The following is a 21,838-nucleotide window of genomic DNA, read 5'->3' as shown; positions in this document are numbered from 1 at the left end:
AGGAGTAAGATGGTATCTCAACATTGTTTTGATTTGCATTTCCCTGATAGCTAAGGATGCTGAGCACTTTCTTAAATGTCTTTCAGCCTTTTTGATCTTCTCTATTGAGAATTCTCTCTTCAGTCCTATACCCCCACTTTTTAATAGGGTTATTTGGTGTTCTGGTGACTAGCTTTTTGGGTTCTTTGTATATTTTAGAGATCAGCTCTCTGTCAGATGTGAGTTTGGTGAAGATATTTTCCCAGTCTATAGGCTGTCCTTTGGTCTTTGCCTTACAGAAGATTCTCAGTTTGAGGAGGTCCCACTTATTAATGGTTGATCTCAGTGTCTGTGCTACTGATACTATGTTCATGGAAGTGGTCTCCTGTACCAATTTGTCCAAGGGTACCTCCCACTTTCTCTTCTAAGAAGTTCAGTGTGGCTGGATTTATGTTGAGGTCTTTGATCCATTTGGACTTAAGTTTTTTGCATGGCGATAGACATGGGTCTATCTGCAGTCTTCTACACACTATTATCCAGTTGTACTAACATTATTTGTTGAAGATGCTTTTTTCCTTCCATTGTATACTTTTAGCTGTTTTGTCAAAAATCAGGTGTTCGTAGGTATGTGGATTAATATCAGGATCTTTGATTTGATTCCATTGGTCTACCTGCCTATTTTTGTGCCAATACCAGGCTGTTTTAAGGACTATAGCTCTGTACTAGAGCTTAAAGTCAGGGATGGTGATGCCTCCTGAAGTTCCTTTACTGTACAGGGTTCTTTTGGCTATCCTGGGTCTTTTGTTATTCCATATAAAGTTGAGTATTATCCTTTCAAGGTCAGTGAAGAAATGTGCTGGGATTTTAATGGGGAGTACATTGAATCTGTAGATTGCTTTTGGCAAGATTGCCATGTTTACTGTTTATCTTACCTATCCAAGAGCATGGAAGCTCTTTCCATTTTCTGTATCTTCTTTAATTTCTTTCTTTAAAGACACAAAGTTCTTGCTATATAGGTCTTTCACTTGTTTGGTAAGCATTACCCCAAGATACTTTATGTTTTTTGTGACTATTGTAAAGGATGATGTTTCTCTGATTTCTTTCGCAGCCTCTTTGTCATCTGTATATAATAGGGCTACTGTTTTTTTGTTTGTTTGTTTGAAGTTAATCTTGTATCCTGCTAATTTGTTGAAGGTGTTTATCAGCTTTAGGAGTTCCCTTGTAGAGTTTTTCGGGTCACTTGTGTAGACTATCATATCATCTTCAAATAGTGACAATTTGTCTTCTTCCTTTCCAAATTTTATCCCCTTGATCGCCTTTTGTTGTCTTATTGCTTTAGCTAGAACATCAAGTACAATATTGAAGAGATGTAGAGAAAGTAAGCAGCCTTGTCTTGTTCCTGATATTAGAGGTTTAGGTATGTTCCTGTTATCCCTGATCTCTCTGAGACTTTTATCATGAAAGGGTGTTGGATTTTGTCAAAGGCTTTTTCAGCATCTAGTGAGATGATCATGTGTTTTTCTTTTTCAGTTTGTTTATATGGTGGATCACATTGATAGATTTTCATATGTTGAACCATCTCTGCATCCCTGGGATGAAGCCTGCTTTGCCATGATGAATGATTTCTCTGATGTGTTACTGGATTCGATTTGTCCGTATTTTATTGGGTATTTTTGCAACACATTACTTTTCAAATCCATCAATTTTCCTGAAAATTTACAATTTCCTTTGACCATAATTTATAGCCTGAAATTTTGAAAATATTAAATAAAAAATAATATAATGGGCAATACACTCAAGATATCAATATTGGCAAACACTTTCTGAATAAGAGCCTAATAGCAGAGAAAATAGGTTCAAGAGTTAACATATTAAGTATATAAAATTAAAAATCTTCACACAGGAAGGGGAACTACCAGCAGAACAATCAGATAACCTGCTAGGTGGGAGAAAACCATTGCCAGTTATTCCTCAGAGGATGGCTAATATCTAGAATTTATAAAGAATTACAAACATTAACCACTCAAAATACAAAACTGGCAATTAATAAGTGGGATAATAGAATGAATAGACCTCAAAAGAAGAATGTCCCCAATGTGTACTTTGAGTAGCTTTCTTTTTTACAATTGTATTCATGCAGATATAGGCTAATTAGACGGGGAGGGAGATAGTCTCCCCCCCAAGCCCATCCTCAAATGTTATAGTTTTGTTTGATTTGATTGCATTGGCAAAGGATATTTGCAAGACAGACTAATATAGACTCTGTTATATGGTTACTAGTAATGACTTTTATAAAGATTTATAATGAAAAGGAGCGAGCTCAGCAAGTACATTTTTTTTTAAATGTGTGGATTCAGAAGAAAAGTGGTATCAAAAAATATAAGGGAGGCCCCCTGAATGTGGGTGTCAGTTAGGAGTCCTGGGCAGTCTATGGGTCCTCTGGTGCTGGAACAGCAGTTATCCCTTGTGCACAAATGGACTTTGGGAGCCCATTCCCCCATGGAGAGATACTCTCTCAGCCTAGGTACATGGAGGAAGGGAGGGGCCCTACCCCTGCCCCAAATGATGTGACAGACTTTGATGATCTCCCATGGATGTCCTCGCTTTCCCTGGTGAGTGGATGGGGGAGTGGAGTGGAGAGCAAGGGAGACTAGGAGGGAGAGGGAACTGGGATTGATATGTAAAATTAGATTGTTTCTCATTTAAATTAAAAAAAAAGAAGTATAATGGATCTAAATCCTGTGTTCAAGGAAATAGACTAAGAAATGGAATAAGGAGTGTGGTGACCTCAGGGAAAGACCCCACCCAGCTAAGCTTCCAAACAGTCAAAAGGGATTAAAGAATAGTTAGGTTTAGGTGTGGTAGTGCACAACTTTAATAACTTTAATCCTTGTACTCAAAAGTTAGAGGCTGGTGGATCTCTAAGTCTGAGGCCAGCCTGGTCTACAGAGCCAGTTCCAGGAGAGTCAAGCTTATGCAGTACAGGTAACCATCAAAAATAAAAAGCTCATGAAGATGTAATTAAATGAGGGGGGTCATGTTCCAGCCCAGCAAGCAGCAGAATTTGGCAGCTTCAGCCACGAGGTTCAGGCTTTAGAGTCAAAGACAGAAGAAAGTGTATGGAATATCCATCCCTGGGTGACTGAGAAAAGCCGCTGAGATCAGGTATGTGGCAGGCAGGGTCTTTCATTCTGGTGGTAGCAACATTAACTGTTCCATATTTGGTGTGGCTTCTGGGAGCTTTTAAATCTAGCATTTTGTTGTTTGAGTTTTGTCTGTTCCTGGATAGTTTTCTGTCGTACATGTTCAGGAGAGTATTCAGCCAGAGGTTTGAGAAGCTGCCTTTGTAAGTGAACAGCTGTCTGCAGAACCTATTCGTGTTTCCCTATATCTGGATGTCTATATTCGGTTTCTGCCTTCTCAGTTAAGCACGCCTGTCAGACCCTATGATTTCTTCCCTGCATTTGGCCAAGAAACTGCCTGTAGTCAGGAAAAGAAGGCGACCCTAGAAAATTACCTCAAATGGCCCTTCTTCTGGAGACTATTAGCCTTTTGCTTTCTATTATCTAGGGCCTGAAACTTCTCCTTTACCATGTACTTTTGTAAGACCCTCAGAATGAGGAGTCTCCCAGTTTCAGGCGGTACCCCCCAAGAACTCAATGTCCAGTCCAGTTGCTGCAACACGCAAGAGGCTTCAATGAACAGGAAACGTTTGCACAAACGGGCTCCTTTCAGCATGCAGGCTAGAGAGAAGCCCCATCCCCTGGCACAGGTGTTTTTAAAGGCAAAACCCACAAGCTTAGGGAGGGGGTGGGACCCTCTTTCCATTGAGTATGTGATGGTCTCCCTATTAGGGTCAACAGACCTTAGAGCCTCAGGGTGTGCTAATTAATCTTGTCTGGGCAAACCGGAGGTACAGTTATCTCTTTGTTTCCTAAGGACCCTATTCACCACCTGCTGACTCACAAGAAAGGAGGGGCAGTTTGAATTCTTGGTATCTTGTTATTTCAGGGCCTTGTGAGGGGAAGTTAGCAAATTCCAAGGAACAGATATTGGTCTGGGTTAGCTTTCCAGGTTAGTCTGTCCTTCATTTCAAGTGGGGGGGTTTCTTTAACTTTACTTTTTTGTCTTTCACTTTGCCTTGCCTTCTAGTTTGTTGTGGTTGTTGCTGCCATTTTGTTTTATAAATGGGTATTTATTTTCTGTTAATGTGCCTTTTTCAAAAATATTTACAAATGAGGCAGCTAAGACCATTTGGTGGAGGTTTCTACCCATTCAGTGAGTGGCCTGGGCAGTGTCAGCTGCAGGCCAGTAATGTGTGGTCTGCTGCAGTCTTCACAAAGTACCTCAGGGCCAGGCTGCAACCTCACAGTGAGGGGGACTGAAGGCAAAAGCAGGTACTCCTGCCTGTAAACCCTCCTCCGTCACAGCTTTTACGCAGTGAGGTACACTCTCACTTCAGGGTCTCTGTGGAAGGAACGATTAACATGACCTCCGATGGGAGTCAACTACTCCTATGCCTCATATACATATAAAGTGCTTCGGCCAGATTCTATTCCACACTAGCAGAATGAGGCCCTTTCTGTTATAAAGGACACATGACATGTCTAGGAGATGCCAGCGGTCAGTCATAATAAAAGACAGTTTTCAAAGTTAGCAAAAGCTAATTAAAATCACAATAATAGTCTCAAACACAGGCTACAGGCCAGGCTGGTCCAGGAGTAGAACTTTTCCTGAGCATGGGTTTCAGTGGCAGCAATGTCCCGAGCTTCCATCAGGAGTTTCTCGGCTGTGTACTATACTCATTATTAAATAAAAGCTGATTGGTTGATAGCTTAGCAGGAAGAGATTGATCATGAGGACCAGACTAGGAGAATTCTGGGAAGAGGAAGGGCAGAATCAGAGAGTCAACAGCAAACCCAGAGAAGCCAGGTGAAAGTGCTGTACGGAGAAAAGGTACCAAGACACATGGCTAACCTTTGATAGGAGTTATGGGTTAATTTAAGTGTAAGAGTTAGCCAGTAACAAGCCTGAGCTATCGGCCAAGCTTTTACAAGTAATATAAGCCTCTGTCTGGTAATTTGGGAAGTGGCTGCCGGGTATTTGGGACTGGAACAGCTCTAGAACAGGAAACATCCATTTGCATATGATGCCCAATGTGGGATGCCAAGTGAAGGCTTAATCTAATTAATCTTAGTAAAAAGAAAAAAAATCAAATATCGGGGTAAGAATGTAGAAGACCAGAGCCAGTTACTTCCTAGCTCTCTCCTTCCTCATTCCTCTCTCCACCCCATCTTATCACTTCCTTTCTCTCTGTACAGTCCTCCAGACCTCTATGGTTAAGTAGTGCCTAGCTCCTCCCTCTGACTCCAAGAAAACTTTATTTGATGGAAAAGAAACAAAATATCATACAACATTTTTTTCCTGGTTATGATACAGGTACAACTACAGTTCCTTCTACAGATGTACTATACCATCTGGAAGCCAAGTTTGCTATCACCTAAGTGAGTTCACGATTCAAGAAATGTGATCATTTGCAGATATCAGGGACTTGAGACATTGTACAAGTTTCTACTTAAGCTATTATGGAAAACAAATTAATAACAGTGAAGACCAGTACTGTATGCAGCTCTCCCTGGGTAACAGAGAAAGCTGTTTCCTGTATTTGCCAGCAGAATATAAATCTAATGTTCATATTTCAACAGAACCCTGTTGGTGGTTTCTTTGATGGCAAAAGTTTATATTTTGTTATTTTTAGAAAGACACAAAGTGGACCCTGATTTAGCAGCAGCACACATGTAGGTAAATGTGCAACAAAAAAATAGGGGTTTTACTGAGTCGAACTAGAACCCAGATGCAGATGGAGAGGACAAGACCATGCGGCAGAAGCACATAGAGACAGCTTACCTGAACAAGGAGGAGCTAAGGGCCACTAGACTGATAGCTGGGAAGCCAGCATGGGACTGACTCAGGCCCCCTGATTATGGGTCTCAGCCAGAAGGACTGAGCAGTCTAAGGGACCTCAGACAGTGGAGCCAGGATGTATCCCTGGTGCACAAAAGGACTTTGCGAACACATCCCCCATGGAGGGATACTGCCTTAACCTAGAGACAGGAGAGAAGCCGTAGTCCCTACTTCATAGGACCTGTCAGATCTACATGACCCCAACTGGATGGCATTCCCCTACATATGGAATTGGGGTGGGGGGATGGGAGGGGAGGGTGGTTAGAGTGCATGTGAGAGGGCAGAGAGGGCAAAAAGGGAGGGAGGGAGGGAGGGAGAGGGAACTGGGATCGACATGTAAAATAATATATTAAACTAAAAAAAATGCTTTGACTCCAAAATTTAAGTTGAAGGACAAGTTACTGGGGAAAAGGATTTCTATTTTTGTTTCCACAGAAAATGAAAAGATGTGGATTCCTTCCAGACTAATGTGGTTTGATCACGCCAGACCGCCTGAAACAGAGTACAAGCTGATCCTACATTCAAAACAGCTGGACAAAACAGCCCTACAGACTACAGCCAGGATATCTGAATCTTCTTCGAATCCCCCATGACAGCGCCCGTTACCAGCAGGAAGTAGTTTGGAAAGAACGACGCCCAAATTCCCAAATATTGTGTATAAATATTTGTTTTCATTTAATTGGACTGTTATATAAAATTAAATAAAATTAAAAAAATATAAAATGTAAAAAAAAAAAAATAGGGGTTTTATAGAGATATTTACCAGTTAGGTTTTTGTTGTCATTTATATAGCCATTGGTTTCCCAGTTCTCAGTGCATTATCTACCAAAGATGGAGCCCTCCTGTCCAGGCCTGGAGGTATTTCCTGTGCAGGCCTGGCACAGGTACTTTCTTTCTGAGGCCTTCCTCTTTGGGACCTAATATCATTTCCTCCAGACTCAGTGTACAGGAGGCAAAAATGTACATGTGCAATTTTTTAAAGGCTTTGAAGAAATGTAATAAAGTTGATGTTGAGAACATGAGTTGTCTTATTTTTACACTTCCTGGGGCCAACCTTTCCTGCTCAGATTTTAAGCTTGTAATTGTAAGCCTGGGATTTGCAAACTGAGATATCACTACAAGATACCACACAGAGTGACCTCAAAGAGCAACTCCTGTGACCAACAAAGAATGATTGTGCATCATGATTGGGCATTTCTTTAACAATGACATTTAAAGATTCAAGAACAGTATGGACACCTACTGAGTCTATTGTGTGCACCACAACAGCCAGTTTAATAGCTACCTCTCTTTATTCAAAGACTCAAATGATGATGGAATGATGTATGCACATGGAAACCATGAGAACGCTGGGTAGAAAGATGCACCAGGGTAGATCTGTCTGTTGAAAAAGACAAAGACTATCACCAAAATCTCCTTTCCCATCATGCAGTTGGTTCTTGATGTAGCCTAGGGGAACAAGGTATTTTTCTCAACTGTCTACTTTGTTTGACCACTATTACTTGTAGTTCAGGGTTTGTGTGTAGTAACCAAACAATTATTAATAAACTTTATGAATAAGCAAAAAAGAAAGAAAAAAATTGTCCCTACAAGGGTACAGCAGAAAATTCCTACAGATAATAAAAACATGATCAAAGTAGTGGGTTACAAAATTAATACACAAAGGTTGGCAACTTTCCTATATACAATTAACAAACTCATCTAGAGAAAAAACATCAAGAAAATAATGCTTTCATATTAGCATTAATATTAAATACCATAATAAATCTAAACAACAAAATGGAATATTTGTACAGTGAAAACTTCAAGACACTGAAAAAAGAAATTGAAGACGACACTGGGAAGATGCAAAGACTTCCTATGATCCTAGATTGATAGGATTAATATTATGAAAATGGTTACCTTACCAAAATCAATCCACAGTTTCAAGAAAATTCCAGTGCAGCTCTTAAGAGAAATTGAAAAAAAAAATCTTAAATTTCATATGAGAACTCAAAAGATGCAGGAAAGCTCAAATGACCCCTAAATAATAAAAACTGCTGGAAGCACCAACACCCTAGATTTCAAGCAATGCTACAGATATATAATAATAAAAGTACCATGACCTAGGTTAAAATAGAGCCAACGATCAATAGAATATAACTAAGGACCCACATCGAAGCCAGCACCTCTACAGCCACCTGTTGCCTAGGGTGTGTGCTTTTACAGCTTCCAGAACTATGAGAAATGAGTGCTGCTTAAGTCTCCCACTCTGCGGCTAAAATTTTTATACCAATTCAAACTGAATAAGATATTGTGCCCCTTTACAATGATAAGACACCCTCCTTTTGTAGCCAAATTTTCCAACTTCAACAGCTTCATGTGCCTGACTTTTACCTTTAGACAATATTATAAAGAAATAAGTGACTGCATCTTTAAATATCCTCATCTGTTGAGAAATCGTAGAGATTTCTGATCATAGAAGCAAAGCCCTGGTTCTCTTCTTGTCTTAATCACTACTTTCCCCATGGTTTTGTGTACTTGAGATCTCTTCCATAATACAAGTGACCCACCTAGCTTGTTTAACCACAGGGATGTTCCTGGATCTTAGGATGAGTAACAAAATAGATAAAACTGAAATATCTCTGATAAGGCTTTAAGACAACAGATGATCAGAAAAAGTCATAGCCACACATTGTGTTTTGTCTAGAACTTTTGCACTATAAGAGTGTTTTTACAGGGCCAGTGAGATAACTCAGTGGGTAAAGACATTTGCTACCAAGACTGAATACCTGAGCTCCATCCTCAGAACTCATATAATGGAGGGGATGAATTAAATCCTCCAAGTTTTTCCTGACCCCTACATGTGTGCTGTGGCATGAATAATTGCATACACATACATCTACATACACATGTAAGTACATACACACACATACAAATTAAAGAAAATTATTCCACTTCCTACAGTTTTAATTCCCCAAAAATTATAATTAGACTTTGGAAAAAAATTTTAAAAAGACATTTCTATAATATAAAACCGTTAAAAGTTAATTTTATGGCTGAGTATTGTGGCACTCACTTTTAATCCCAGCACTGGAGAGGCATAGGCAAGTGCATCCATCAGTTCTAGTCTAGCCTGGTCTATAAAATGAGTTCCAAAACTACACAGAGAAACCCTGTCTCAAAACAAAAGTTAATGATATATATCCCCCATACTCCCATGATCCCACACACTCCCATGTTCCCCTAAGACCCCACAATCCCCCAAACTGCATTGGTCCCGCTCACTCCCATGATCCCCCGCTCCCTCCCATGATCCCTGCTCACTCCCATGATCCCTGCTCCCTCCCATGATCCCTGCTCACTCCCATGATCCCTGCTCACTCCCATGATCCCCCGCTCCCTCCCATGATCCCCAAGCCCCATGATGCCACTCTCACTCCCATAATTCATGACCCTCCCATGATCCCCCGCTCCCTCCCATGATCCCCCGCTCCCTCCCATGATCCCTGCTCACTCCCATGATCCCCTGCTCCCTCCCATGATCCCTGCTCACTCCCATGATCCCCAAGCCCCATGATGCCACTCTCACTCCCATAATTCATGACCCTTCCATGATCCCCTACTCACTCCTATTATCAACCACTCTCTCCCATCTCCCACTCATTCCCATGATCCCCCACACTCCCGTGATCCCTGCTCACTCCCATGATCCCCCCTCTTACTGCTCACTAACATGACCCCACACATACCACCCCGTGATCCATGCTTCTCCACACTCCCATGATCCACCACTCACTCTCATGATCCCCTGCTCTCTGCCAAGATGTCCCACACTCCCATGATCCTCTGCTCACTCCCATTATCCACATACTCCCATGCTCCTCCACATACCCATGATCCTCTGCTTTCCCGCTCATTCCCATGATCCCCCAGCCTCCATCCCTTGTGGGATTCACTTTTGGGTGATTGTTCCCTTCCCTCAGGGCCTGGCTGGAGATTGACATCTGGAAGGGGGTAGAGTCCATCTAAAACCAAGAGCAGCTGGCCACAGCCTACTATGAGTACTGGAAATGATGTCAGAAGACTAGAATTAATGAGGTGCAGGCTCTGATGGGTGGGTGTGGGATAGTGCTGCCTAGGGATCACTCCAGGCCACGAGGGTGTGTAGGTCTTGTAGGGTGATGTGGATGAGTTGGAGTCATGGAGAGCTTGCATGTGTGAGATGGGATTGTGTAGGAGTCATGTGGATTTGTTGGGGTCACATGGGTGAGTTTTGGACACTTGGGTGATTTTTAGGTATTTAGGGGACACATGGGTGAGTTCGGGTTATATAGGTGTCATATGGGTTTGTCGGGGTCATGTAGGGGTCATGTGGGTGAGCTGGGGTCATATAGCAGTCTTGTGGGTGAGTTGGGTATAGGGGTCATGTGGGTGAGTTGGGGTCATCATGCCATGGGGTCACCTAGGTCATGAAGAGGTCACATGGACGAATGGGGCTACATGGGTACCTTTGAGTTATACAGGAATAACACTCAGTCCCTCTGTATCTGCCATGATGTCACCCCAGGCATTCTCACCTGTCAGTCATCCCTGGTGATTGACAGTTCTCCCCTCCCATTGTGAAGCCCTACTTCTCTGGGAATGCTGTGATTGACAGCTCTCAAACCAAGTGGAAACCCCATCCCAGGGGAAAAGGTCATTGACAGCTCTCTGCTGCTCATAGTGAAGTCCCATCCCCAGGGAATGTGTTGATTGACAGTTCTCTCTCCCACAGTGAAGACCTGCCCCCCCCATGAACACTGTGACTGACAGCTCTCCCACACAGTGAACCCTGGCCCCAGGATGGCTATGATTGACAGCTGTCTTCTGCCCACTGTGAAGCCCTAACATCCAGAATGGGGTAATTGACTGCTCTCTCCCACAGTAAAGCCCAGCCCCCAGGGGAATCTGATCTTCCATTGGCTGGAGGATGCTGTCCTGGCCACATGTCCCAACCTCCCAAACGGAAGCTGCTGTGGATGTTGGGTGGCAGGTGGGTGACATCACTGTTCCCAGTATGCTCTGGGAAGGGGTGGGTAACATCACCAGGTTCCCTTCAGTCAGTCACATGTATCAGGTCCTTCAGTCATTGCCTCTCAATCCTGTCCACCTGTCAATCATCCACCCATCAATCACCTGTCTTTCAGTCATCAGTCCATCTGTCAATCTTCCATCAGTCCCACACTTGCTCCTAACCCATCCTCCTTTCCTGCTTCCATCCTCCATCACCTGTCCCATAATCCCTTTGGGCGCTGACCCTGGGGCCCACCCCTGCACACCTACTTCTAGGTTGGGCCTTGTTTCCAGCAGGTGTGACCTGAACCCAAGGCACCACCTCTGCCCCTACTTGTGGTTCAAACCCAACTTCCAGGAAGTGGGCCCTGATCATATAACTGTCTGTCTACCCGCAGAGCCCCTCAGCACTGCGGGTAATGTCACGGTGGGTGGGGTTGACACCCGATGCTATGACTTCCAGGCCCTGGGTCACCATGCAGGGTGCCATCTATGGACAGGAGAGGACCCATGTGACCCACTGGAGAGTGGGGTGAAGGGCACATGATATAACTGAGGGGGAGGGGCGCAGTAGGGGCTGGGGAGCATGGGAGAGGTCAAGGGTCAGGGGAGAGAAGTTCAGAAGTCATAGGAGAGAGGGTCAGAGGTCATGGAAGAGGCCAGGGATGACATTAGGGAAGGCCAGAGGTCACAGGAGAGGTCAAGGTTCACAGAAGAGTCAGGGATCAGACTGGTGAATAAGGGATCATGGAAGACAAGGTCATGGGTCACAGGTGTGAGTTAGGGGGTCACAGCAGAGGTCAGGGTTCACAGAAGAGGTCAATGTTTATAGTACAGAAGATCAGGGGTCATAAAAGAGAAGGTCAGAGGTCAAAGAGAGGAGTGTGTGGGGTCACGAGAGAGAAGGCCACGTATGACATTAGAGAAGGTCAGGGGTTGTAGGACAGAAAGTCAGTGTTACAGGACAGGTCAGAGGTCACAGGAAACACGAGGGGTCAGGGATAGTAAAAATCAAAGGTCACAGGAGAGGTCACAGGAAACAGGGTCAGGGGGCATGAGAGAAGGTCAGAGACCCTAAGGTCAGGTTATTACGAGAGGTCAGGATCACAGTAGAGGTCAGGGGTGATAGAGAAGGTTAGGGATCACAGGAGAGAAGGTCAGCGTCATGGGAGAGGTCAGGGGAAATGGAGCAGGTGACTGATAGGCAGTAGATGATTGACAAGTGCGTGGCCACAGGGATGACAGACAGACTCTTAGCGGGGCTGCAGCTGTGACCCCGTGACCCTCACGCCCCCCCCCCAGTCCTGCCAGGAGCCGCTGTCATTTCCATAGCTCCGGTGGCCTGGGGCCGTCACGTTGCTGATCACTACTTGCTGCTGCTGTGGAGGCTCTGGAGGTCAGGGGGTGGGGCCACAGGGTGGGAGCAGGTCCAGTGGCAGGGGGTGTGGTACCTGCCTTAGCCACAGGGTCTCCTGCCTCCCACTCGAGGGCCTGAGGGGCACACACCTGGTGCGTGGGCGGGTTCATGTTTGTGATGGATGACAATGGATACATGAATCTGTGACCCTGAGAGCCATATGGGGTCACGGCTAAGGTGAGTGTCCACCTGCCCCTCCCGTCAGGACACACCCACAGACAAGCCCATCCCAGGTGACTGACAGGATGACATCATGAGCGCACCCACCCCAGGGCACTAACGCAATGATGTCATTGAGGGCATCTGAGGCGTCCCGGCCCCGCCCCCCACAGGCCTGATGATGAACCCGGCACAATGATATCATGCGGACATTCATTTTTTCATTAAATTTAAAGTCACAAGTGAGGAACAGTTGTATATTCACAGAATTCTCAGTCAGTTCACGATGGGATCCCATGATGGGGGGGGGGGCTTCCTGCTGACATATCATCTAGTCAGTCTTGTCGATCTGCAGCTGCAAATCCTTCCTCAGGGTCTGGGGGAGGACAGGGTCAGCAAAGGTCAACCAGTGTCAACCATGGTCAGCAGAGGTCAACTAGTATCAGTGGGGTTCAACCTTGGTCTGTGGTGTATACAGAGGTCAACAGGGGTCAACCAGGGCCAGCAGGGGTCACCTGGGCTCAGGTGGTCAACCAGGGTCAGAGTGGTCAATCAAGGTCAGGGAGTTAACTGAGGTCATTTGGAGTCAACTGGAGTCACAGGGCACCATTTGGGGAAGGGACTCGGCGAAGGATTTCCCAGGTGGGTGGGTCCAAAGGGGATGACGGACAGGGGAGGCCCTGCCCTTGCCGGCCTAATGTCTGACCTCGGGGTTGATCCTGTCATCATCCGAGACTTTGTCCTTGATTTCTGGGACTTGGGGGAAGAGTCTCTGGATCCTGATGAACCTAGGGTCAGGATTCAAGGTCACAGCGGCCATCTTGAGATAGTCGTTTTGACCCAGCCCCTAAGTGGCCGGTGCAGGAAGCAGTGCATGCTACAAGTCACTCCCCTACGCCCTGCCCCATGATGTCATCACCCATCACATGACCTGGGCTCCCCTCACCTCTTACACGCCAGCCCCAGGCCCGTGGCACACAGCAGGGTCACAGTCACCACTATCAGGTACACGTGTAATCGGGGTACCACTCGCCTTTCAGAGCCTGTGGGAGGGGCAGGGCTTAGACAAGAAATATCTGGGGTCAAAGGCCACACCCGCTGGAAATCTCATCCCACCCATTATCACAGTCAACTGATTAACTGACAAAAACAAAACAACACACAGGGTCAATCACAAGTAAAGGTTATGAAACAATCAACAAAGGCTGATCAGAACTAAGTCAATAAACACGGAAGATCCATCACAAATAAAGTCACAATTAAAACAATCAAAAACACCGAGTGACTAAGCCTCAGTCAACAAACAAATGTTCAGTAGGAAAACTCAGCCATCCATCACCGAATTCCACAAACGGACTCCACACGCTCCACCGCTTGCTGCGCACGTCCCCCGCACGCACGCTGACCACGTGACCCAGCCTCGGCTCGGGGCTCGGGAACTCGACTCTGTTCTCCTCCTGGATGGAGATGTACACCTGGGGCGAGCAGCAGGGAGGGCTGGGCAAGCTCACATGTGACACGCCCATGGCCAAGGTGAGTGGGAGGTCAGGGGTCACCATGGAGCAGGGGTCGCCTCACCTTGTGGTTGGAACTTCCGGGTTCCGGGTTCTAGGAGTAAATGTAAGCAGGAAGTGGGTTCCCCATTTCCCATGGTCCCCGGGCATGCACCGCACTCCCCATGCTGCCCCGGGCGGGCACACACCTGCCTCTGGATGTCCACCTCGTACTGGAAGTCGGAGAAGGTCATGGGAGCCCAGGTCCGCGGCCGGGACCACGTGACGGCGCAGTGGGAGGAGTTACAAACCACAGTGACGTCATCCGGGGGGCTCAGACGCTCTGCGGGGAAGGCGGGGTTGGGGTGACAGGAGCAAGTCCCGCCCCGCAGAAGTGACTTCGTGAAGGAACAAGCTTGCTTCTGTGGTCACCTGTCACTCACCGCTTGTACTGCCCCTCACTCCTGTCAATCACCCCCGTGCCCCGCCCACAAACTATCCCTGACCCTCACGACCTGCCCCCTCACACTCTCCTGTCACTCACTCCTATGACCCACCCTCTCACAATTCGCCGCTCACACTCCTGTCAGTCGTGACATTACCCACCAATGAGCTTCGTGTTCAGCGTGACGTCATAGAACATGACATCACCCATCCGGCTGGATCCGGTCACGGCCACGTGCACGTGACGAGGCACCAGTGTCAGATCGTCCAGGCGGCAGCCTGTGTGCAGGTGACCTCCCAGGTAGGTGGGGCACTCCATCAGCACATGACCCCTGTGGGCGGGCATTCCATAACAGTCAGCAGGGGCAGGCACCTTAATCCCGTAATAGTGAAACCCTGCTGGAACATCCCATAATGGGCAACTCCCCATAGTAGTCGGGCCCCGTTGGCTGGAACATCCTATAATAGTCAGGCCCTACTAGAACATGCCATAAAAATCACTCCCTCTTCCCCACACACCACACACACTGCAACATCCTATAATAAATACTCACCCACACTCCACTGGATCATAATAGCTCTCTCTGTCCTAGACTATTCCATAATTGCCCCCCACCAAACACCCCATAATGGTCAGCCCTGCTGGAACATTCCATAATAGTCACATACCCCTCATCTGCTAGAACATCCCATAGTAGTCTCTACCCCCTGCCTTACAACATCCCATAATACCCCCCACCAACCATGCCATAATAATCAACCTGGGCAGGAACATCATATAATAGCCCCTGCTGGAATATCCCATGGTAGCTTCCCCCAGAACATCCCATAATAGTCAACCCCCATCCACTGGAACATCCATCCCAGCATAGTCAGGCTGTGCTAGAACATCCCATAATAGCTCCCCCACTGCCCCACACCCTGACTTCATCACTGCTCACGTGGAATTCCGGATGTGCAGGAAGTACTGGACATCATGTGGTGCTGTAGGCCCCGCCCCCCAGAGACATGTCATCACACCTGCATCATGGATGACGCAAGTGACGTTCTGCGCTGCTGACCCCTCTGCACCTGCGGGGAAAGAGAACAGTGACATCATCACAGAAATTCTTCCATCATCAACACTGAAGATGCAGTGATTGACAGGCACCATGATTGACAGGTCCCATTGACAGGGGCTGTGATTGACAGCATGATTGACAGGCATGGCAACTGTTGGGCACCTTGATTGACAGGTGTGACTGTGACCGACAGGCCCCCAAACCCCACCGCCCCTGCCCCAACCTCCAGCCCTGCATGCACCTTGGTTGATGTAACTCAGTCTCTCCAGCACTGCACTGTGATTGACAGTTGCATTGACCTCCAGTGTGACCCCGAGGTGAAGGGTCAGGGACCGGAACTGACAGCGGCAGTCTATGGGCTGGGGGCGGGGGTATGTGACGTCACTGTCAGGCCCCAGCCTCTCCTCCAACCCTCCAACTCCTCCAACATGACAAGTGCTCCCGAGGCTGCTGAGCCCATCTCCCTATGCCCGGATGCAAGGTGACTCTGCCTGCCTGGGCCGACCCGCCCTGCACACTGACAACCCCGCCCCCGCCTGCCGGCCCCGCCCCCTCCTGACGGCCCCGCCCCTGCACACTGACAACCCCGCCCCCGCCTGCCGGCCCCGCCCCCGCCTGCCGGCCCCGCCCCCTCCTGCCAGCCCCGCCCCTGCACACTGACAACCCCGCCCCCTACTGCCGGCCCCGCCCCTGTCTGCCGGCCACGCCCCCTCCTGCCGGCCCCGCCCCTGCACACTGACAACCCCGCCCCTGTCTGCCGGCCCCGCCCCCTACTGCCGGCCCCGCCCCTGCACACTGAAAACCCCGCCCCCGCCTGCCGGCCCCGCCCCCCTACTGCCGGCCCCGCCCCTGCACACTGACAACCCGGCCCCCGCCTGCCGGCCCCGCCCCCTCCTGCCGGCCCCGCCCCTGCACACTGACAACCCCGCCCTTGTCTGCCGGCCCCGCCCCCTACTGCTGGCCCCGCCCCTGCACACTGACACCCCGCCCCTCCTGCTGACCCCGCCCCCTGCACCCACTCCCCGGTACCCGGATCCTTTGCGTCCTGGGTTTCCTGTCCCTCTTGATATCTGTTGCAGTGCATGATGTCACGACCACATTGTCCCTGCAGCTCCAATGCAGTGTCCAGGTCCCGGGGTCAAAGGTCACATTCAGCACTGAGGCTCTCTGGGGGATCAAGGCTGGAGTGTGGCAAAGGGTCAGCCTGTCCTCTGACCCCTGACCCCACCCTCAGCCAGAAATGACAGGAAGTGAGGGTAGGTCGCAGGAAACACTAGACTATCTTATACCGTGGGGGAGGAGCACAGGGACGCCTGCTTCCTGTCCGGACCTGTCAATCACTGTAGGCTTGGCCCGCCCCCCAGGACAGTGATGTCACATTACAGCATGGAGGCGGGACTCAGTGACCTGTACTTCCTGTTTAGACCTGTCAAACATGTCATGGTTTTCCACGCCCCCTAGCATTTCTTCATGTGTCCTGGGGAAGCTGAGGAAGGCGCACGCGCGCACGCACACACACACACACACGCACACACGCATGCACACACACACACGCATGCACGCACACACGCACGCACACGCACGCACGCACGCAGGCACACACGCACACGGACACACATACACATGGACGCACACACGGACACACGCACGCACACGCACACATATGCACTCGCACGCACACACATGCACATGCACGCACACATGCACACGGACACACGCAAGCACACGCACGCACAGACGGACACACGCACGCACAGACGGACACACGCACGCACATGCACACACGTGCACACACACGCGGGCACACGTGTTGCACGCTCACCTGGAAGTCCCTGTGCCAGGCAGCTGGGGGTGTGCAGCAGGGCGCACAGCAAGGCCAGGGGCAGGCAGCGGGGCATGGCTGCAGGGAGAGGAGGGAGGGAGGGGAGGGGGGGGCGGGGTCACGCCCCAGCCAGGGCAGTGCAGGGGCGGGGGCACTGTGGGAGGGCTGGGCCCGCCCCCCTCCCCACCCCTCTCCCCTCCCTCCCCTCCCCTCCCTCCCCTCCCCTCCCTCCCCTCCCTCCCCTCCCGCCCCCACCCCTTTACTCCCAGTGACTAAGGCACCTGCACTTCACTCAGCACTGACTCTCAGTGACCCCTGCTTCACCCACCCCTAGCCCGGAAGTGGCTCCATCATCAGGGGGCGGGGAAGCCCGGCAGGGAAGATCCCATCCCACAATTCCTCCGGGTGCTGAAGGGCACTTCCGGCCCAAAGGGGTTGGGGATCCTGTGACCCCGTGACACTTGACCTTTGACTCTCAAGGTCTCTGTTTCTCCTTTAGAACCCAGAACTGGGTGGGGGAGGGGTGGGGTGGGGGAGGGTGGGGGAGGGGAGGGGGTGGGGCTTCCCTGCAATGCCCTTCCGGTGCCTCACTCTGGAGCCCTGCCTTGGGGTGTCTGCAGGCCACTTCCGGCGCAGGCGCCCCACCCCCACAGCAGGTCAGCACAGCACCGGGAGAGTGCACAGACCTCCCATCATGCTCTGCGGCTCCCTCTGGCGTCACCAGTGACGTCACCAGGCCTCAGACCCGCCCAGGGCGTCTGGAGAGCAGAGTGCTCGGTCCTCCCGGGCTCGGTCCCCTGGGCTCAGTCCCCTGGGCTCAGTCCTCCCGGTTCTCAGCACCCTCTGGGCTCGGTCCCCCGGGCTCGGTCCTCCCGGGCTCAGCACCCTCTGGGCTCGGTCCCCCGGGCTCGGTCCTCCCGGGCTCAGCACCCTCTGGGCTCGGTCCGCACCCTCTGGGCTCGGTCCCCCGGGCTCGGTCCTCCCGGTGCTCAGCACCCTCTGGGCTCGGTCCTCCCGGGCTCGGTCCTCCCGGGCTCGGTCCCCCCCCCCCCGGCTCGGTCCCCCCCGGCTCGGTCCCCCCGGCTCGGTCCTCCCGGGCTCGGTCCTCCCGGGCTCAGTCCTCCCGGGCTCAATCCTCCCGGGCTCGGTCCCCCGGGCTCGGTCCTCCCGGGCTCAATCCTCCCGGGCGCGGTCCTCCCGGGCTCGGTCCCCCGGGCTCGGTCCTCCCGGGCTCGGTCTTCCCGGGCTCGGTCCTCCCGGGTGCGGTCCTCCCGGTGCTCAGCACTCTCTGGGCTCAGTCCTCCCGGGCGCGGTCCTCCCGGGCGCGGTCCTCCCGGGCTCAGTCCCCCCGCTTGGTCCTCCAGGGCTGAGTCCTCCCGGGCGCGGTCCTCCAGCCCCTCCCTGACTGGTGTCTCTGCCAACCCTGCCCGGAAGCAGAGAGGAAGTGACTTACCCACGGCAGGGGACTGACCCTGATGACCTGAAGCCCCTGCGGCTGCCCCCAGGGGACCCCTGCGGTGTAGAGGGGGTCTTTGGGCAGAGGGGCTGTGCGGACGGGGAGTCGGTCGGTCCTTCTGTCCTGTCCGTCCTTCCAGCCTGCCTGTACTCCCGCTTCCTCATCTGCAGGTTGGGAAACCTAGAGGGGAGGAACAGGCGGTGACTGACAGCCACCGGGTGATTGACAGCTGGGGCCGGGGGCGGGAACCTAGAGGGAAGGATCAGGCGGTGATTGACAGGCACCGGGTGATTGACAGCTGGGGCCGGGGGCGGGAACCTAGAGGGGAGGAACAGGCGGTGATTGACAGGCACCGGGTGATTGACAGCCGGGGCCAGGGGGCGGGGCCACAGCTTGTTGAGGGGTATTGGTGGTGGGGTTGGAAGGGGGAGGGACCGATGTGACATGGGAGCACGCAGAGTTTGCATGACTTTCATCTGCAGGCCAGTTGCTGACAGGGTGGCCTCAAATGTGTCCCTGCTAATGAGGTCAGAGTGCGAGGATGACATTGTGATGTCACAAGGTGTCTGCATCATGGGACTGAGAGGCGGAGACATGACAAGAGGTCCCGTGATGCTTCACTCCCTGTCTGCAGACACCTGGGGGTGGATGCCGAGAAGTCCGTCCATCACACCTTAGTGACATCATGCTGCTCTGGGTGAACAGGTGACCTTGACTACTGGCCCCGCCCTCCATTGCATCCGTCACTGATTGATGGATCTGAGGCCCCACCCCTCACAAGGCCCCAGCACCCAGTGACTGACACAAGCACCCTACTCTGTCCCAAGTACAAGTCAGGAGTTGCAGGTACTGAGTCCCCAGCACTCACTGAGTCCCAGCACTCACTGAGTCCCTGAGTCCCAGCACTCACTGAGTCCCCAGCACTCACTGAGTCCCAGCACTCACTGAGTCCCAGCACTCACTGAGTCCCAGCACTCACCGAGTCCCTGAGTCCCAGCACTCACTGAGTCCCTGAGTCCCAGCACTCACTGAGTCCCCAGCACTCACTGAGTCCCAGCACTCACCGAGTCCCTGAGTCCCAGCACTCACTGAGTCCCTGAGTCCCAGCACTCACTGAGTCCCTGAGTCCCAGCACTCACTGAGTCCCTGAGTCCCAGCACTCACTGAGTCCCCAGCACTCACTGAGTCCCAGCACTCACTGAGTCCCTGAGTCCGACACTCACTGAGTCCGTCCCGCCCCGCCCCGCCCCACACCTTCCTTCCCCCTCTTCCCCTTTCCTCCCTCGCCCCGCCCCCACCCACCGTGCCCTCCTGTCTGAGCCAGCCGTGGGGGAGGGGAAACCGGCTGGAATCGGTTCCCCTTCCCCGGGAGGGGTGGGGGGGTGCTGTGTGCTCGGTCCTTCCTTCCTCCTGGCTGTGGTGAGCCAGGTCTGAGTCCCCCAGCTCGGTCCCAGAGGGCTCTCACTAGCTCGGGGTTCAGTACCCCAGGGGCTCGGTACCCCTGAGACTCAGTACACTCCATGCTCAGTACTCCCAGGACTCGGTACTCTCTGGTCTCAATCTGCTTGGGGCAAAGTACTGTCAGGGCTCAGTCCTCCATGGACTCAGTACTCTTGGGGCTCAGTACCCTCTGGACTAAATACTCTCAGGGCTTGGTACCCCTGGGGCTCTGTACTCTCTGGGCTCCGTCCTTCCAGGACTCAGTACACTCTGGGCTAAGTAGCTAAGTACACCAGAGTCTCAGTACTCTGTGCTCAGTCATCCTTGGACTCAGTACTCTGGATTCAGTACCCCTGAGACTCAGTACTTCCAGGGCTCAGTATCCCTGGGACTCAGTACCCGTGGAGCTCAGTACCCTATTGTCTTAGTATTCTCTGCGCCAGTACTGCCGTGGTCAGTACTCGTGATGCTCAGTCCTCCCACACAGATTTCGATAATAGATTCCTGGAAACTCCCCAGTAAAGGTCAGAGGTTTCCAGACACAGGAAGTCCCACCCCTGGGCCTCAGAGTGGCGGGGGGGGGGGGGGGGGGGAGAATGGGTTACCTGAGACCTGAGGACAGGAGGGTACTGGATGCTCAGTGGTGGAGTGCTGTGAGCTCGGTGGTGGATGCTGTATGCTCGGTGGTCACAGTGCTGTTGAAAGACCCCAAGAGTTTGTGGAGCCTGTCAGGGGGAAGGCCCTTGCCCCCAGGAGACAAGACCGGACCACTGGATGCAAGCACAAGAGGTTATTTATTGTTTACACACAGGTACCTATGGACGCTTCAGTCTTTCGAGAGACTGAGAGAGCGAGCCTGGTTAAAGCATATGCAGTTTATATAAGGTTGGGGTGGCAAGAAGCAGGCTCACAGAAGCAGAAGCATGGTTACAGGGACTTCATTGTTTCATCTAAATGTAGCAGTTGTAGTTAACCAAGGACAGTTGGTTATTCGGGTTGGGCACAAAGAATACAAAGAATTCAGTTATGACTATCTCAGCATCCTGGACACCATCCTGCTGACCTTGCTTTGGTCCAGGCTGCAGACCACAGATATCTGGTTGGCGTTGGATGAGGGCAGCACCTGGTTCCTTCCTGTACTTTTCTCATAACTTGACCTTGGCAAATTAGCAAGAGCAATTTAAACAGGCAATAAGCATAGTGGGGGTCTTTCACTGTGTGCTCGGTGATACAGTGCTGTGTGCTCGGGTGACGTCACTGAGTACCCAGAATTCGCTGGGCCCCTGCTCCCTGTACCCCTACTTCCGGGTGCACCACCATTTATTTCCCAGGGCCAGCCCTGACCTTGTGACCCCAGCAGCACCCTTACCTCCAGGTCCAGCCCGCTCCCTAGAGGTGGGCCTGGAGTGGCGCAGGGCACCATCGCATGACAGCCTGGCCACAGCGCTCAGAAGCGGGACCTCGGGGTGGGGCTGCCAAGCCCTTGGGATTCCCTGCTGATGTCCCACCCGAGCCTCCGCCCATCGTCCTCCGCCCTGCATCTGAGAGACCCTGGGCCTTCATGCTGGG

General features: G+C 51.1%; 1 protein-coding gene across 2 annotated transcripts; it reads right to left on the bottom strand.

Annotated features, from left to right (window-relative positions):
• Nucleotides 1-12,754: 12,754 nt before the first annotated feature.
• Csf2ra (colony stimulating factor 2 receptor subunit alpha) lies at nt 12,755-18,886 on the bottom strand. 2 transcript variants are annotated; one of them, XM_051197916.1, is made up of 12 exons: nt 18,827-18,886; nt 17,374-17,451; nt 16,581-16,732; nt 15,793-15,910; nt 15,432-15,561; nt 14,653-14,822; nt 14,256-14,389; nt 14,132-14,161; nt 13,893-14,028; nt 13,500-13,596; nt 13,260-13,341; nt 12,755-12,929 (listed from the first exon to the last, which is right to left on the bottom strand). In XM_051197916.1, exons 2-12 carry the CDS (start codon nt 17,447-17,449, stop codon nt 12,885-12,887), a joined length of 1,170 nt encoding a protein of 389 aa, XP_051053873.1. In that variant the 5' UTR covers nt 17,450-17,451; nt 18,827-18,886; the 3' UTR covers nt 12,755-12,884. The 2 variants fall into 2 exon arrangements, with proteins under 2 accessions (XP_051053873.1, XP_051053867.1); XM_051197910.1 differs by lacking the exon at nt 18,827-18,886 and adding an exon at nt 18,060-18,410.
• Between the last annotated feature and the right edge of the window lie 2,952 nt (nt 18,887-21,838).

Source organism: Phodopus roborovskii, unplaced genomic scaffold, assembly GCF_943737965.1.
Source record: "Phodopus roborovskii unplaced genomic scaffold, PHOROB, whole genome shotgun sequence".
NCBI lineage: Eukaryota > Metazoa > Chordata > Mammalia > Rodentia > Cricetidae > Phodopus > Phodopus roborovskii.
Note: the sequence above shows the minus strand (reverse complement) of the source record. Positions and strands in the feature narration are given on the sequence as shown.

Coding starts and splice junctions, on each gene's coding strand:
- Csf2ra (XM_051197910.1), bottom strand. Junction 14,390..14,652: donor GCTGAACACGAAGCTCATTG/GTGGGTAATGTC, acceptor CCTTCCCCGCAG/AGCGTCTGAGCCCCCCGGAT. Junction 12,930..13,259: donor ATGACAGGATCAACCCCGAG/GTCAGACATTAG, acceptor GTCCTCCCCCAG/ACCCTGAGGAAGGATTTGCA.